This window comes from Salvelinus fontinalis, chromosome 6 (assembly GCF_029448725.1).
Source record: "Salvelinus fontinalis isolate EN_2023a chromosome 6, ASM2944872v1, whole genome shotgun sequence".
In the NCBI taxonomy this organism is placed as follows: domain Eukaryota; kingdom Metazoa; phylum Chordata; class Actinopteri; order Salmoniformes; family Salmonidae; genus Salvelinus; species Salvelinus fontinalis.
Genome location: NC_074670.1, coordinates 9,051,937 through 9,068,756, shown reverse-complemented (window position 1 = coordinate 9,068,756; position 16,820 = coordinate 9,051,937). Strand labels below are relative to the sequence as shown.

Here is a 16,820-nt window from a genome sequence, read left to right as displayed (position 1 = left end):
AAAAATGTATTTCTCTCAAATTCTGCGCACAACTTTGTTTACATCCTTGTTCGTGAGCATTTCACCTTTGCCAAGATAATCCATCCACCTGACAGGTGTGGCATATCAAGAAGCTGATTAAACAGCATGATCATTACACAGGTGCACCTTGTGCTGGGGACAATAAAAGGCCACTCTAAAATGTGCATGTGGTTATACTATGTAAAAATAATGGTGCAACGCTAATAGATCTAATATTATTTTATAACAAATGCGCTTTCTCCGGCGTTGGATACAGTCGCTGTCCGCAGGTCTGAAACATAATCTTCAGTGCACCATAGAATTGGCACCTTTCCCTATGTTGCTATGTGCATAGTAGCAAAATGAACCAGCATATTGGGATTGAGAACAATGCCTTAAACCATATTCAGACAGGATTAGTTTTACTGGGGGTGGTCGGGTAATGTAATATTGTACAATTCCAGACAGAATAACCTACTGTTTTTTGGTCCTCTGATAATACTAGTTCCTTGCGAATCGACATCCCTGTGTTTTGAGAGAAATGTCTGAGTTTAACAAGAAAACAATAACTGATTCGATAAATTGAACATAGCCTATATACACTACATGGTCAAAAGTATGTGGACACCTGCTCGTCGAACATCTCATTCCAAAATCATGGCCATTACTATGGAGTTGGTCCACCCTTTGCTGCTATAACTGCCTCTACTGTTCTGGGAAGGCTTTCCACTAGATGTTGGAACATTGCTGCGGGGACTCCATTCGGCCACAAGAGCATTAGTGAGGTTGGGCGATTAGGCCTGGCTCACATTTGGTGTTCCAGTTCATTCCAAAGGTGTTCGATGGGGTTGAGGTCAGGGCTCTGTGCAGGCCAGTCAAGTTCTTCGACACCGATCTCGACAAACCATTTCTATATGGACCTTACTTTGTGCACAGGGGCATTGTCATGCTGAAACAGGAAAGAGCCTTCCCCAAACTGTTGCCACAAAGTTGGAAGCACAGAATCGTCTAGAATGTCATTGTATGCTGTAGCGTTAAGCTTTCCCTTCTCTGGAACTAAGGGGCCTGAACCATGAAAAACAGCCCAGACCATTATACCTCCTCCATCAAACTTCACAGTTGGCACTATGCACAGATTTGTCAGTCGGACTGCCAGATGGTGCAACGTTATTCATCACTCCAGGTAATGCGTTTCCACCGCCTTTACACCACTTCAACCGACACTTGGCATTGCGCATGGTGATCTTAGGCTTGTGTGTCGCTGCTCGGCCATGGAAACCCATTTCATGAAGCTGCCGACGAACAGTTCTTGTGCTGACTTTACTACAGATTTCCAAACTGCCTCTGGAAGCGAGTGTTGCAACCGAGGACAGACGATTGTTACGCGCTTCAGCACTCGGCGGTCCCGTTCTGTGAGCTTGTGTGGCCTACCACTTTGCGGCTGAACCGTTGTTGATCCTAGACATTTCCACCTAACAGCACTTACAGTTGACCAGGGCAGCTCTAGCAGCGCAGAAATGTACTTGAACTGACTTATTGGAAATGTGCATGCAACTGTTTTTCATCTGCTGTAATAAAGGCTTTATGTATTTATTTCTTGCGTTAGAACAGACTGTCTGGTACACTTATTTAGTGTTTACTGTTTCTGAATGGTCAGAGAAAATAATAATATTGTATTTTAACAGCAGCTGTTTGGCTTTCCTAAACAAATTAGGGATTTCGTTAACAGAACTTTTCAGTCAGAATCAAGACAGAAACTAAATGGCTATAATGATGTGGCAGCTTCAGCATGGACAGCGCAATAAACACTTGCTGTGTTATGGTGCCTTTTCGCTGCAGTAGGGAGGAGAGCGAGACAACTTGCGCCAGTCACACATGCACTTGCTGTAATTTCTTTTAACACATTGTGACCATCGGGCTCTTGAGTCATTTGTGTCTTAATTATATAATCAAACAGTGTGCTTAAAGCATCAGACAAGCTCAGTGCATATGTAGTTGGTTTTATTCAAACACATAGGGTGTCTGTCTATATATGGAAAAATAAGTTTAAACATTTTGACCAATCGATTGGTCGAAAGAACAGCACTTCTCTCGATCGACCAATATTTTTTTTTAGTCGGGGACAGCCCTAGTATGGACAGGCATAAGCTACGGACAACTAACACAATTGCATTTATCGATAGCAATTTGAATGCACAGAGATACCGGGACGAGATCCTGAGGCCCATTGTAGTGCCATTTAATCCACTGCAATCACCTCATAATTCAGCATGATAATGCATGGCCCCATTACGCAAGGATCTGTACACAATTCCTGGAAGCTGAAAATGTCCCAGTTTTTCCATGGCCTGCATATTCACCAGACATGTCACCCATTGAGCATGTTTGGGATGCTCTGGATCTACTTGTATGACAGCGTGTTCCAGTTCCCGCCAATATCCAGCAACTTCGCACAGCCATTGAAGAGGAGTATGCCTGTCCATACTAGGGCTGTCCCCGACTAAAAAAAAATATTGGTCGACCGAGAGAAGTGCTGTTCTTTCGACCAATCGATTGGTCAAAATGTTTAAACTCATCCAGAACGCCGCAGCCCGTCTGGTGTTCAACCTTCCCAAGTTCTCTCACGTCACCCCGCTCCTCCGCTCTCTCCACTGGCTTCCAGTTGAAGCTCGCATCCGCTACAAGACCATGGTACTTGCCTACGGAGCTGTGATGGGAACGGCACCTCCGTACCTTCAGGCTCTGATCAGGCCCTACACCCAAACAAGGGCACTGCGTTCATCCACCTCTGGTCTGCTCGCCTCCCTACCTCTGAGGAAGTACAGTTCCCGCTCAGCCCAGTCAAAACTGTTCGCTGCTCTGGCAGCCCAATGGTGGAACAAACTCCCTCACGACGCCAGGTCAGCGGAGTCAATCACCACCTTCCGGAGACACCTGAAACCCCACCTCTTTAAGGAATACCTAGGATAGGATAAAGTAATCCTTCTAACCCCCCCCCCCCCCTTAAAAGATTTAGATGCACTATTGTAAAGTGGTTGTTCCACTGGATATCATAAGGTGAATGCACCAATTTGTAAGTCGCTCTGGATAAGAGCGTCTGCTAAATGACTTAAATGTAAATGAGTAGGACAACGTTCCACAGGCCACAATCAACAGCCTGATCAACTCTATGCGAAGGAGATGTGTCACACTGCATGAGCCAAATGGTAGTCACACCAGATACTGACTGGTTTTCTGATTCACGCCTACTTTTTTTTTTTTTTAAAGGTATCTGTGACCAACATATGCTTATCTGTATTCCCAGTCATGTGAAATCAATAGATTAGGGCCTAATTAATGTATTTAAATTGACTGATTTCCTCATATGAACTGTAACTCAGTAACATCTTTGAAATTGTTGCATGTTGCGTTGTATATTTTTGTTCAGTATAGTTATGACTCAGTATATCAACACAGTGGTGGTTTCATTGTGTTTCCTACAGGTATATCTGACAGGGGCCTAGTCCACCTGGGTATCCCCACTGTGGAGGAGGTGATGAGGCAGTACTGCAGCTCTATGGGTCTGGAGGAGGGAATCCCAGAATGGAACTTCTACATGGCCTTCCACCTCTTCTGCCTGGCAGCCAGCCACCAGGGGGAGAGCAAGAGTACCATTGCAGGTACCAGAACATAGACCAGAGTTTAGGATTGTGTCTCAGACTCATACATTAAAAAAATAATATATGCATGCATGACTAATTTGCTTTGGATAAAAGTGTCTGCTAAATGGCATATATTACTATTATATTATTTACCTAGCCTAAATCTGTCCAGAATATATTATTATTTAGCTAGCCTAACAGTCTGTCCAGATTATATTAATACTTAATTAGCCTGTCTGTCCAGAATATATTATTACTTAGCTAGCCTGTCTGTCCAGATTATATTATTATTTAGCCTAACAGTCTGTCCAGATTATATTATTACTTAGCTAGCCTAACAGTCTGTCCAGATTATATTATTACTTAGCTGGCCTGTCTGTCCAGATTATATTATTACTTAGCTGGCCAGTCTGTCCAGATTATATTATTACTTAGCTAGCCTAACAGTCTGTCCAGATTATATTATTACTTAGCTAGCCTAACAGTCTGTCCAGATTATATTATTACTTAGCTAGCCTAACAGTCTGTCCAGATTATATTATTACTTAACTGGCCTAACAGTCTGTCCAGAATATATTATTATTTAGCTAGCCTAACAGTCTGTCCAGATTATATTATTACTTAGCTAGCCTAACAGTCTGTCCAGATTATATTATTATTTAGCTGGCCAGTCTGTCCAGATTATATTATTACTTAGCTAGCCTAACAGTCTGTCCAGATTATATTATTACTTAGCTAGCCTAACAGTCTGTCCAGATTATATTATTACTTAACTGGCCTAACAGTCTGTCCAGAATATATTATTATTTAGCTAGCCTAACAGTCTGTCCAGATTATATTATTACTTAGCTAGCCTAACAGTCTGTCCAGATTATATTATTACTTAACTGGCCTAACAGTCTGTCCAGAATATATTATTATTTAGCTAGCCTAACAGTCTGTCCAGATTATATTATTACTTAGCTAGCCTAACAGTCTGTCCAGATTATATTATTACTTAACTGGCCTAACAGTCTGTCCAGAATATATTATTATTTAGCTAGCCTAACAGTCTGTCCAGATTATATTATTACTTAGCTAGCCTAACAGTCTGTCCAGATTATATTATTATTTAGCTGGCCAGTCTGTCCAGATTATATTATTATTTAGCTGGCCTAACAGTCTGTCCAGATTATATTATTACTTAGCTAGCCTAACAGTCTGTCCAGATTATATTATTACTTAGCTAGCCTAACAGTCTGTCCAGATTATATTATTATTTAGCTAGCCTAACAGTCTGTCCAGATGTTAACCTTACATCTGTTTTATGAACAATATGTAGTTGTAGGCTTAACTATCCCTCTTTTACAGAACAAACCGGCTCTGGGAGGTTAGCTGAGGAGGTGGCTGACCTGGCCTGGGACTTTGCCACCAAAGAGGGCTTCCGTATCTTCAACGCCATGCCCAGGTCGCCTCATGCAGGCACCTCCCCTTTAAAGGGGCAAGTAGCAGAGTGACTGCTTTGTTGTTTTTCAAATCCTCGATTGCCCCTTTAAGACCAGATTTCAGTAGCTGAAGTGATTGGCAGCATAGAGGAAGTCATCTGTTCTTTTTTGGCGCTTAAGGACACATTACATTACATTTCTACATTTATACCCAGGATATTGTTTTTCAACAGGAAAAGGTCAAAAATAACTGGAGCGGGACTTTAAGGGGTGTCTTAGAGAGGATGACTCCCCATCCTACCCAGACTTCCAGAGTTCAGCTGTTCATCCACTATTCCCTCCAGGAGCCCTGGGCTACTGTCTCAGCCAGGAAACGGCAGCCTTCCCTGGGCAGGATCGCCCCTGGCCGTAGATGGCCTAAAGCCGATTGCTGTGCCTCAGAATCTTTTGCACTTGTTTTTCTCTTCCTGGCTTTTTTCTACTGATAGCAGCTGTTTCCAAGAAGGCTTTACGTGCAATAACTGTGGTTGGTTTTTTCCCTACAAAACTTCATCTCTGGACAAGAGTGTCCGCTCGATGAATAAAATGTAAATGTTTGCTCAGGTCTATTTCTTAGATTCAGTTTACATTAGTTCAAACTTTATGGAGCCTGAGGATGCTATGGTCAGCAATGCTTGTCAAGTGGTCCTGGGCTTTACTCAACCATACCTCTAATTAAATAACCCACACCAAGTATCCAGTCAGAGATGTCAGTATATTACACCTCATTACATTATTGTATGACACAACCACAGTCTGTTATAACATTGTATATTCTGTCAAAATAAAGTATATCACTATTTTTTTTCTACATGACTGACCAAACAGCTGTGATATCCAATGTGGATATATATGATTTTATCAAAAGGAGAAATTCCTCTAGAATTCATGGTACTGTATCATATCATCCAACATTGGGTTTGGAGTGCAAAGACAAAACTATAGTTGTGAAAATATCCCTGACATTCAATGACAATTCCATTGGCATTTACTGTGTTTCACTAGTAACAACGTAAGCGTTTACATTCGTCAGGAGTCATAAAATGATGTAGAGGAAATGAAATATATGAACTAATTCACCATTTAGTGAAAAATAAAACATTTGTGCAGTCAAGAAGACTGTTACTATATACTCAATGTCAACCCTATCAAGGTCACTTGAGGTTGTTGTTATCTGGTGTAACTCCCAGTATTGAGTCCTCTGCCCGTTTATGCGCCTCCATGGTAACCTGCAGCTGCCAGTATCTGAGGTAGAGCCACATCAAGCTACCATTCTTCCTCTTGTCCATTTTCTTCACGTTGAGGAGGCGATTGTTACCTTTGGCACAGTAGCGGTCGTTCTTAAAGATATCCTTCAGGTCTCCCTCCAGATCTGTATCCGTTCCCAACGGTTCCTTCACCACCTTGATGAGCAGGTTCTTCTCCATCTCCAGTCTATGTTCCCTGGGGAGGAGCAGGTTGCAGTAGGCCCCCTGTCTCTCTACAAGGTCCTCCTCCAGATCCTTCAGCATGGCTGAGGCCCTCTGGTGCCAGTCGATCTCTCTGGCCAGAGCGTGTTGGAGGATGGCCCCAGCGGCGCCGGATTCTAAAAGCTTCATCTTCTCTTGCTCCAGAGCCTGGCGATTTGAAAATGAAATGTTTATTTAACACAAGATAATACAAATCTCAACTGTGGCTTCAGGGTTTAGTCTAGTGGTTAGTTCCACAGCACTGTGGTTAGAGCGATGGGCCAGTAACCGAAAGGTTGCTGGATTGAATCCCTGAGCTGACAAGGTCAAAATCTGTTGCTCTGCCCCTGCGCATGGCAGTTAACCCAGTGTTCCCCGGGCGCCGAAGACATGGATGTTGATTTATGGCAGCCCCCTGCACCTCTCTGATTCAGAGGGGTTGGGTTAAATGCAGAAGACACATTTCAGTTGAAGGCATTCAATTGTACAACTGACTAGGTATCCCCCTTTCCCTTTTCAGTACACATGTATTGGTATACCAGTGTCTGCATGGGTTTCAATCTGACCCATAGTCCTTCTGGCACACATCTCATACCTTTCCTGTCTCTCTTTCACTGTCCCTATCTGTTCAATTTAAACATCAACAAATAACCTCAGCTTATAACAACTCCACCTTAAAAGCAACATCCCCCTCACACCTTCAAGGCCCTTACCAGGCTCCACTAGGAGTTAAAACTAAGTTAAAGATGCATTCTCAAACATTTTGATCATTTCAGCCTGTAGTTTTGAAAGTGTTGCTCATGAGACAAAAGTGGTCCCCGTTTCTTGTGTACTACTTCATCCAATTGTGTACACATCATCCATTTCTTGCGACATGCTACGAATTTTGCAATTTGTATGATATCATACGAATTTAGAAATGTGTGCTATATGTTACAAATTTGCTGTGCTTAAGATCCCGGGGTGCATCTTTAAGTCAAGTCCTCCCACCTCTCGTTCCACCTGTAGCTGTTTGCGTTCCTCCATGACCTGCTGGCTCTGTGAGATGAGGGCCTGGCGGTACCTCTGGACCCTCTGCCTCTCCTTCTCCAGCTCCAGCTCTAAGATGGCCGCCGCCCGCCGGTTCTCCGTCAGGGTGTCTCTGTACTTCATCTCAAGGTTGGAGGTCACGGTAGACATGTCCTGGTCGTACCGGGCCTTGACCTTTATGATCTCTGTCTGACACTCTCTGGTCCAGATCCAGCCTGAGGATGGGAGGTTGTTTGGTTATTATAGGGCGTAGTCCTGACTAGGGCTTAAACCCAGGACCTTGTGGCTGTTGACCAAACACCTTCTCATATAATAACCCACCAACCTCCCCTCCTCAGAGAAGGTGTTGGTTCAACAGTCCCATGTTCAAGCCCCGGTTGGAACTACCCAATCACTTTTCTGCAATATTATATGTAGTGATTGTAATAATAATGTTATAGTGTTGTAATGACAACCAATTTGGTTTAAAGCAATGCAGTGAAGTCACCACAAAAGAGTAAGTCTTGTCAGTGTCTGTCAAAGTAAGTACAAGATTGGCCTACAAATGTTGTCTTCAGTTGTATATACGCCACATGTCATGTAAAGTGAATATCCTGTCCTTGTGTAACAACACTGTACTGTGCAGGCAACTTACGAAAGGCAGCCAGCCCCAGCATTGGCACCAGGAGGGCATAATTCCATTTGTTCCCGTCAGCAGCAGCAGCACCTCCTCGTGGGTCTGGGCCCATGTTCCATCTAGGGGGGTCATTCAAGTTGTTCATAGAGGTGCCCTATAACAGGGGAGAGTCGAATGTTTATACACGTACCTGTCACCACCACATACATTGTTTTATCTAGCTAGTCGACTAGCTGTTGTTACATACAACCAACCTGACCATAAGGTATTACCTTGACCTAAAATGAGGAATAGTAGTAACGTTAATTATATTTAAATAAATAGCTAGGCAAGTCAACTAGAAAATATTAGCAGGGGAAACGGTTGGTCTTATTGATCTCAGATGACAACTCCCTGACCACACCATTGGCATGCATCCCACATGACGACTGACACAGCAATGTGGCTAATGGCAGTCTCTCTTTGTTGTCATTGTAACACTTTTAAAAATGTCCATTCTTTGGCCTGAACATGAATAGCTAATTAACACCAACAAAACAAGTGCGGTTTGCTAGCACACTTGCTAGCTATCTTGCCACAGCTAACACAACAACACAGCTTTACATGGTGGTTAGCTTGCAGGCTAAAAGTAACAACAGCTAACTGAGTCATTGCATTATTGCACGGCTATTTCAGGCCCAAATAACACATTGCAAAGTACAGTAGATTCATTTTAAAAATTGAGCAGACGCTCACCTTGACAAAATGTGTCTAGGTCAATTGGCTATACATTTGTCCCTGTACCTATGGGAAAGAGCGATTATACAACGTCTTTAACCAATATAATTACAAAGAGACCACTTGTGTTGTACGATGGTGTTGTAGTCGAAGATATAGTCTCTATGTCATTACAATATATGTGTAAAGAGAAATTGTTTATTTAAAACTCAACATTTTGTCAAGTCTTAATTCATTTATTTTATCTAATGTGTGCAGAAATGGATTTAGAACTTGAAGCCTCCCCCTTGCTTTCAAGACGTTTGAGATGGTTTCTTCCAGTGGGCGGGGCCCCAGGAAGGGATTAATTTGCCCCCAATCAGTATAGATGTGTTCGTTCCTAGACAGTTACTTTGTAGTTGTTAGCAGGAACCCTGTGAATAATAAGGATGGCAAGTGTATCCAGAGTCCTGACCAAGAGGATTTTATTAACTAAAGCCGTGAGTTTAATAATTGTTGTTGGATAATGCATTTGTGTAGTCTGTGAAAAGTCAGTTTTGTAACTGCGATGGGGAGGGAATGCTTCTCTTACAGCTTTCGTAACCAGCAGCAGACACAGCCTTTCATAACAGTCCTCCAGGCCAGACCAGACCCTTCGTTACATAACGTTAGCTGTCTGAGAGTCACTTTTTGAACATGTTAAAATGTAAAAAAATATATACTGTACTTGCTAAATGACCTATTCATAATGACAGGGATATTCTTTGGGGGTTTTGAGTATTTTCCCACCTTGATTTGATTGAATATGTTGCTGATCCAGTGTGAAATTATGATGGTTTATGTTTTCTATGTATTTGAGAGTTAATTATATGTCTATGATCTCTACCTATTGATGTATCATGTTATCCCCATAATTATAGTTCCCTGCAGCAACCCGATGCAGCTCCAGGAACATCCACTTCTCCATCTATGGGAAGAAGGACAACGCCAAAGTGTCAGATGATGTGAGTTTTACACAACATAACACCGACTTTCTTCTTCTTCCGTTTAATGCAAAACACATTTTTAAATAAAGGTCTTCAAGAGACATTCTTGTTATGAAGTCATTTGTATTTACATATTGTATTTACATATCTACATACAATATGCATCGTACATTTTTTTTAAAAGGATTCCCTTTTAATTTGTATGAATGGCGTGCAATTTTGTTTGTTACAATGTCATATCAGCCATGTTTTTTTTTTTGTAGTTATCAATATTCACAGGAGATCAATGTCAGTGTCTGTGTATCCGAGTCAATATTATTCTGATCCTCAGATCTCAACCCAGTACCCGGTAGTGGATCATGAGTTTGATGCGGTGGTGGTAGGGGCTGGGGGAGCAGGTCTGAGAGCTGCTTTTGGTCTGTCTGAGGCTGGCTTCAACACGGCCTGTGTCACCAAGCTGTTCCCCACTAGGTCTCACACTGTGGCAGCACAGGTAGGCCTATGCATATTTAGGGGTGAATACCTAACTTCAGTCTCCCATTGACATCAATGCATCAAGCGGTTCGTACCTCATTTCATTTTTTTTTCATATTTTACTAGTCGGAGGGAATTGGGGTTTGGCTTGGGAGTAGTTGGGTAGCTTCTCAACAATCACCTGTAGTTGAAGTGCATGTGAAGAGTAAATACTATCATTACAGTACTATTATGATGAATGAATAGAAATGCACTTTGTAATAATGAACTGTTGAATTGTTGAGTCATAATGAACTGTTGAATTCATTAGTGTTGATTTTGTCCAATCCAGGGTGGGATCAATGCAGCCCTGGGTAACATGGAGGGAGATGATTGGAGGTGGCACTTCTACGACACAGTGAAGGGATCTGATTGGCTAGGGGACCAGGATGCTATCCACTACATGACAGAGCAGGCCCCAGCTGCCGTGGTGGAGGTGAGAGATAATTAGTGCACTACATTTTGAACACTAAATAGGGTGCAATTTCAGACACAGATCCTGGTGTTTTAGTCTGTTTTTCCCCCAAAGACATAAAATAAAGTGCTGGAATATGTGTAACGTCTGTTTCCAACTCACACTGTCAAAACACGTAGAACCCTGAACGCAGGTCACTTTCCAGCTCACAGTCTCAAACACATAGATCGCCCCTGAACGCAGCTCACTCTCCAGATCCCAATCACCTGAATTCTGATCACCTGTTCACACACCTGTAGGTCATTATCACACACTATTTAGTTCAGTTCTGTGCACCCCATCATTATGAGGTATTGTTTGTTTTGTGACACTCTTCTATTCGGAGCGCTGTTTTTCCCGTGATCTACTCCTCCCATTTTACATTACATTCCCGTGTATGATAGTTTTTGCCTGCCTCACTAATGACACCTTTTGCCTATCGGATATCCTGTTATCAACCTATTGCCTGATCTCCCGGACGACGTTACCAGCCTTTTCCCTGCCTGTACTGTTGCTTTTTTTGGACCCCCTGTGTATGACCTTCTGCCTGCCCCTGGACCCAGCTACCTGCCTCCTCCTGTGTTCCTTTACAATAAACACCTGCTGTGCCCTGCGCTTGAAACCATCTCTGTCTCCCATGACAATATGGTTGTATCACATTGTTCTTTGTGCCCCCCCCCCCCCCCCCCCCCCCCCCCCCCCCGCTAGCTGGAGAACTTTGGAATGCCCTTCAGTCGGACAGAGGATGGGAAGATCTATCAGAGGGCCTTCGGGGGTCAGAGCCTGAATTTTGGAAAGGGAGGCCAAGCACACCGATGCTGCTGTGTAGCTGACAGGACTGGACACTCCCTTCTTCACACATTGTATGGACGGGTGTGTTTAATGTTATCATGAGACTGCTTCCAAGACTCGCTTTATTAAATATGTCCTCTAGTTTGGTTGGATCATTGACTGATTTTTATTTGACAGTTAAAACACAGTACATAGATTTTTGAAAAACTTGACAGGAATAACACAAAAGGTCATTGACTTGTTTCCATTGTGGTCCCTAAGGTGAATGGTAGAAAAACATTTCAAGGCCAATGTGTGGTAGTTGAACAGTATAAGCTGGAAACAGAGCTGAGACAAGGGTTCAGTTTGCATTCACACGTCTGGCTTCAGTCTGAGACCTTGCATACATCGACTGTTATTTATACAACCATGTACCTTTTTGATTTTTCAATGTCCCATTAATTGTTCTTCTCCAGTCCTTAAGGTATGATACCAGCTACTTTGTGGAGTACTTTGCCCTGGACCTGCTGATGGAGGATGGTGAATGCAGAGGAGTGATCGCTCTCTGTATGGAGGATGGATCCATCCACCGCTTCAGAGCCAACAACACTGTCATCGCTACTGGGTATGCTTGTTCACGTCCCAGAGTCTTTCATATTTCTCATGTCCCTCAGAATGAAGCTCTGTAATGTCCTGACAATCGCTTTGAGTCAGTAGGATTATACATCGCACATGTCTACACCAGTAGCAACCTCCTTATATCCAGTATCTCTCTTTGTATGTGTAGTGGTTATGGCCGTACCTACTTCAGCTGTACCTCAGCCCACACCAGCACCGGGGATGGCAACGCCATGGTAACCAGAGCTGGCCTACCATGCCAGGACCTGGAGTTTGTACAGTTCCACCCCACCGGTAAGAACCACAGCCACTAACTATACTGTAACTATACTGTAACTAGTAAGAACCACAGTCACTAACTATACTGTAACTATACTGTAACTGGTAAGAACCACAGCCAGTAACTATACTGTAACTATAATGTAACTATACTGTAACTAGTATGGAGATCCATGGCCACTCCCCACTTATGAAATCCATATTTACTGTAAGGATTTGTTTTAAGGTCAACTGACTGACCATTCAGTACGTAAATGCAAAGGTCATCAGTGTATATTTGACCTGAGGTGACACATGACACCATAGCTGTGATGTAACCCTGTCAGGTATCTATGGTGCCGGCTGCCTCATCACTGAGGGTTGCCGTGGCGAGGGAGGCATCCTCATCAACAGTGAAGGAGAGCGCTTTATGGAACGCTACGCTCCCAACGCCAAAGATCTGGCCTCCCGGGATGTGGTGTCACGCTCCATGACCATTGAGATCCGCGAGGGAAGGTATGATAATCAACAATACTGAATATTGATTTCATTACATATTTCGCTCCACCAGTAGTATCTGACTCAATCCCTAACCCCCTTAATAGCGTTCATTCTTGGAGATGGAAGTAAAAATGTTATTGGAATTTGAGGCCACAACTTGAAATTGGCCCAAAAATCTATGAATCGACCTGAAAGACTCTCGCACAGAAAGACTCTCTCGCACAGAAAGACTCTCTCGCACAGAAAGACTCTCTCGCACAGAAAGACTCTCTCGCACAGAAAGACTCTCACAGAAGCCTTTTTTCATTTCCAGGGGTTGTGGTCCAGAGAAGGACCATGTGTACCTGCAGTTGCATCACCTGCCCCCCCAGCAGCTGGCCACCCGCCTGCCTGGTATCTCTGAGACCGCCATGATCTTCGCTGGGGTTGACGTCACCAAAGAGCCCATCCCTGTCCTGCCCACCGTCCACTACAACATGGGAGGAATCCCCACTAACTATAAGGGACAGGTAGAATATAACACTCTTTACAAATCTCACTGTTAGTTTGGGGGATTTCCTTGTCTCCGTAAGGGATTGTGATCACTATGGCTGGGTAAGACAGATTGATTAGTTGACAACGTTTATTGTCCTTCCAGAAACTTCACGTCAATCAATCAGTCTTACCCAGAACTGTAACGGTCTTGGTCATCTCCCTCTCAGGTCATAACTCATCCAGATGGGGAGGACAAGGTGGTGCCAGGGCTGTATGCCTGTGGTGAGGCTGCCTGTGCCAGTGTCCATGGTGCCAACCGGCTGGGTGCCAACTCCCTGCTGGATCTGGTGGTGTTTGGCAGAGCCTGTGCCCTCACCATCGCTGACACCTGCACCCCAGGTAAGCAGGCTTTTCACATTATGACTGATTGGTTAGATAATTGGTTGATTTCTTTATCTTTTTCAGTCATGTTAAAAAACGAATAGCTAATAATGCTTTAATATACTTGGTGTTTGACTTTCTCTTTTTGCCATTCTAGGTGAGAAGCTTTCCCCACTGAAGCCCAGTGCTGGAGAGGAGTCTGTGGCCAACCTGGACAAGATCAGGTTTGCTGACGGGAACACCAGAACCTCTGAGATCAGACTCAACATGCAGAGAGTGAGGAATACATGTTGACTAAAAGGTTTTCTGTTGAAATGTATTGGCATCTGTATCCAGTCTAGTGTATTTAGGCAGTGCAGTGGTACACATTGAGCAAGGCTCCCCAACCCTGTTCCTGGAGAGATACCCTCCTATAGGTTTTCATTACAACCCTGTTCTTGGAGAGATACCCTCCTATAGGTTTTCATTACAACCCTGTTCCTGGAGAGATACCCTCCTATAGGTTTTCATTACAACCCTGTTCTTGGAGAGATACCCTCCTGTAGGTTTTAACTTCAACCCTTTTCTTGGAGAGAAAACCTACAGGAGGGTATAACTTCAGCCCTGTTCCTGGAGAGACACCCTCCTGTAGGTTTTAACTCCAACCCTGTTTTCGGGGAGATACCCTCCTGTAGGTTTTAACTCCAACACTGTTCCTAGAGAGCTACCCTCCTGTAGGTTTTAACTCCAACACTGTTCCTAGAGAGCTACCCTCCTGTAGGTTTTAACTCCAACACTGTTCCTAGAGAGCTACCCTCCTGTAGGTTTTAACTCCAACCCTGTTCCTGGAGAGCTACCCTCCTGTAGGTTTTAACTCCAACACTGTTCCTAGAGAGCTACCTTCCTGTAGGTTTTAACTCCAACACTGTTCATAGAGAGATACCCTCCTGTAGGTTTTAACTCCAACCCTGTTCCTGGAGAGATACCCTCCTGTAGGTTTTAACTCCAACCCTGTTCCTGGAGAGATACCCTCCTGTAGGTTTTAACTCCAACCCTGTTCCTGGAGAGCTACCCTCCTGTAGGTTTTAGCTCTCCTGGAACAGGGTTGGACAGTCCTGACATAGATGTTTCAGTTGTCATGTCTGAGCTCTTTAAAACCAATCCTCTTGTCTTTTTGTCTCTGTCTCCAGACGATGCAGAACCATGCAGCAGTGTTCCGTACCGGTGACGTTCTGAAGGAGGGATGTGACAAGATGGACGCCATCTACCAGACCATGGAGGACATCAAGACATTCGACCGTGGTCAGCAGTTTACCTCAAATCAATATTCAGAGTTGATCTCACTTAGATGTGTTGACTTTATGTTGTTATCATATCTCTTGATTCAGTCGTTTTCAGTGAGATTTAGGACAGTTTTAGCCATAGCTGCAGGAAGTAGAGGTCCTGAGGGTGCTGCAGCACCCCCTGAAAAATCAGAAGAAGAAAAAATATATAAATATATTGTTCACAAAAGTAGTACTCTGGGCCTTTACCAGTCCTGTATTTGCAGACCGATTTTAAAAAATCTGCACCCCCTGCCTGCAAAAAAATGTTACCAGCTCCACCCCAAAGCTACTGTACTTCCTGCAGCTATGGCTTTACCAGACCTAGATGAAACACTTCTCCTGGACTCGGGATCAGGATGGTCAGACCACAGGATTGGTGTTGGTTGTTGTAACCAACGTTTCCCGTTCGGTCAGGTATGGTGTGGAACACTGACCTGGTCGAGTCTCTGGAGCTGCAGAACCTGATGCTGAACGCGGTCCAGACTATCCACTCTGCCGAGGCCCGCACGGAGACCAGGGGAGCACACGCCCGGGAGGACTACAAGGTGAGAGGAGGATGGATTCTCACCTGGTTAAATAAGATGAGGAGAGCACTCTCCAACCAGCCACTCAAATTAAGTGATCTACAACTCAGGGCCACAAAGCTGCACTACACATCTCCTCATTGTAGCGATACAGGTATTGGTTGATTGGCTGGTTGATTTATAGATTCATTTATTTGTTGTTTGTTTATTTGTTGAATGTCCGGTTGGTTGATTGGTTAATTGATAGGCAGGGGACTTAACTGTGACATTGTGTGTTCCAGGAGCGTATGGATGAGCTGGACTACGCCAGGCCTCTGGCAGGACAGGAGAGGAAGCCTTTCCAACAGCATTGGAGAAAACACACAATGTCCACTATGGATCCTAAGACTGGCAAGGTAAAACAACTACCACAACTCCTGTCTGTCTAGCAAGGTAAAACAACTACCACGACTCCTGTCTGTCTGGCAAGGTAAAACAACTACCACGACTCCTGTCTGTCTGGCAAGGTAAAACAACTACCACGACTCCTGTCTGTCTGGCAAGGTAAAACAACTACCACGACTCCTGTCTGTCTGGCAAGGTAAAACAACTACCACGACTCCTGTCTGTCTGGCGAGGTAAAACAACTACCACGACTCCTGTCTGTCTGGCGAGGTAAAACAACTACCACGACTCCTGTCTGTCTGGCGAGGTAAAACAACTACCACGACTCCTGTCTGTCTGGCGAGGTAAAACAACTACCACGACTCCTGTCTGTCTGGCGAGGTAACACAACTACCACGACTCCTGTCTGTCTGGCGAGGTAAAACAACTACCACGACTCCTGTCTGTCTGGCGAGGTAAAACAACTACCACGACTCCTGTCTGTCTGGCGAGGTAACACAGCTACCACGACTCCTGTCTGTCTGGCGAGGTAAAAGAACTACCACGACTCCTGTCTGTCTGGCGAGGTAAAAGAACTACCACGACTCCTGTCTGTCTGGCGAGGTAACACAGCTACCACGACTCCTGTCTGTCTGGCGAGGTAAAAGAACTACCACGACTCCTGTCTGTCTGGCGAGGTAAAAGAACTACCACGACTCCTGTCTGTCTGGCGAGGTAAAACAACTACCACGACTCCTGTCTGTCTGGCGAGGTAACACA

The 16,820-nt window shown here is 44.1% G+C and overlaps 3 protein-coding genes across 6 annotated transcripts in view; 2 read left to right on the top strand and 1 right to left on the bottom strand.

Annotated features, from left to right (window-relative positions):
• LOC129856957 (acyl-CoA dehydrogenase family member 10-like) overlaps window positions 1-5,906 on the top strand; it is a 10,471-nt gene extending 4,565 nt beyond the window's left edge. For 3 of the 4 annotated variants that reach the window (XM_055924765.1, XM_055924761.1, XM_055924762.1), the window contains 2 exons: window positions 3,483-3,659; window positions 4,992-5,906. In XM_055924765.1, the coding sequence (XP_055780740.1) occupies window positions 3,483-3,659; window positions 4,992-5,137 (323 nt within the window). In that variant the 3' untranslated portion in view covers window positions 5,138-5,906. Of the gene's footprint in view, window positions 1-3,482; window positions 3,674-4,991 lie in introns of those variants that run through there. The other variant, XM_055924764.1, reaches the window with a different exon arrangement.
• Window positions 5,801-9,152, bottom strand: LOC129856958 (coiled-coil domain-containing protein 127-like). Its single transcript, XM_055924766.1, has 4 exons — window positions 8,933-9,152; window positions 8,216-8,351; window positions 7,543-7,796; window positions 5,801-6,720 (listed from the first exon to the last, which is right to left on the bottom strand). Exons 2-4 carry the CDS (start codon window positions 8,340-8,342, stop codon window positions 6,259-6,261), a joined length of 843 nt encoding a protein of 280 aa, XP_055780741.1. The 5' UTR covers window positions 8,343-8,351; window positions 8,933-9,152; the 3' UTR covers window positions 5,801-6,258.
• Window positions 9,153-9,263: 111 nt separating this feature from the next.
• The window catches only part of LOC129856956 (succinate dehydrogenase [ubiquinone] flavoprotein subunit, mitochondrial-like), a 10,034-nt gene continuing 2,477 nt past the window's right edge, over window positions 9,264-16,820 (top strand). The window contains exons 1-14 of the mRNA XM_055924760.1: window positions 9,264-9,393; window positions 9,814-9,897; window positions 10,211-10,372; window positions 10,685-10,828; window positions 11,555-11,719; window positions 12,094-12,242; window positions 12,405-12,529; window positions 12,841-13,009; window positions 13,308-13,503; window positions 13,696-13,867; window positions 14,007-14,125; window positions 15,019-15,130; window positions 15,568-15,698; window positions 15,959-16,072. Coding sequence (XP_055780735.1) covers window positions 9,343-9,393; window positions 9,814-9,897; window positions 10,211-10,372; window positions 10,685-10,828; window positions 11,555-11,719; window positions 12,094-12,242; window positions 12,405-12,529; window positions 12,841-13,009; window positions 13,308-13,503; window positions 13,696-13,867; window positions 14,007-14,125; window positions 15,019-15,130; window positions 15,568-15,698; window positions 15,959-16,072 — 1,893 coding nt within the window. The 5' untranslated portion in view covers window positions 9,264-9,342. The remainder of the gene's footprint in view (window positions 9,394-9,813; window positions 9,898-10,210; window positions 10,373-10,684; window positions 10,829-11,554; window positions 11,720-12,093; window positions 12,243-12,404; window positions 12,530-12,840; window positions 13,010-13,307; window positions 13,504-13,695; window positions 13,868-14,006; window positions 14,126-15,018; window positions 15,131-15,567; window positions 15,699-15,958; window positions 16,073-16,820) is intronic.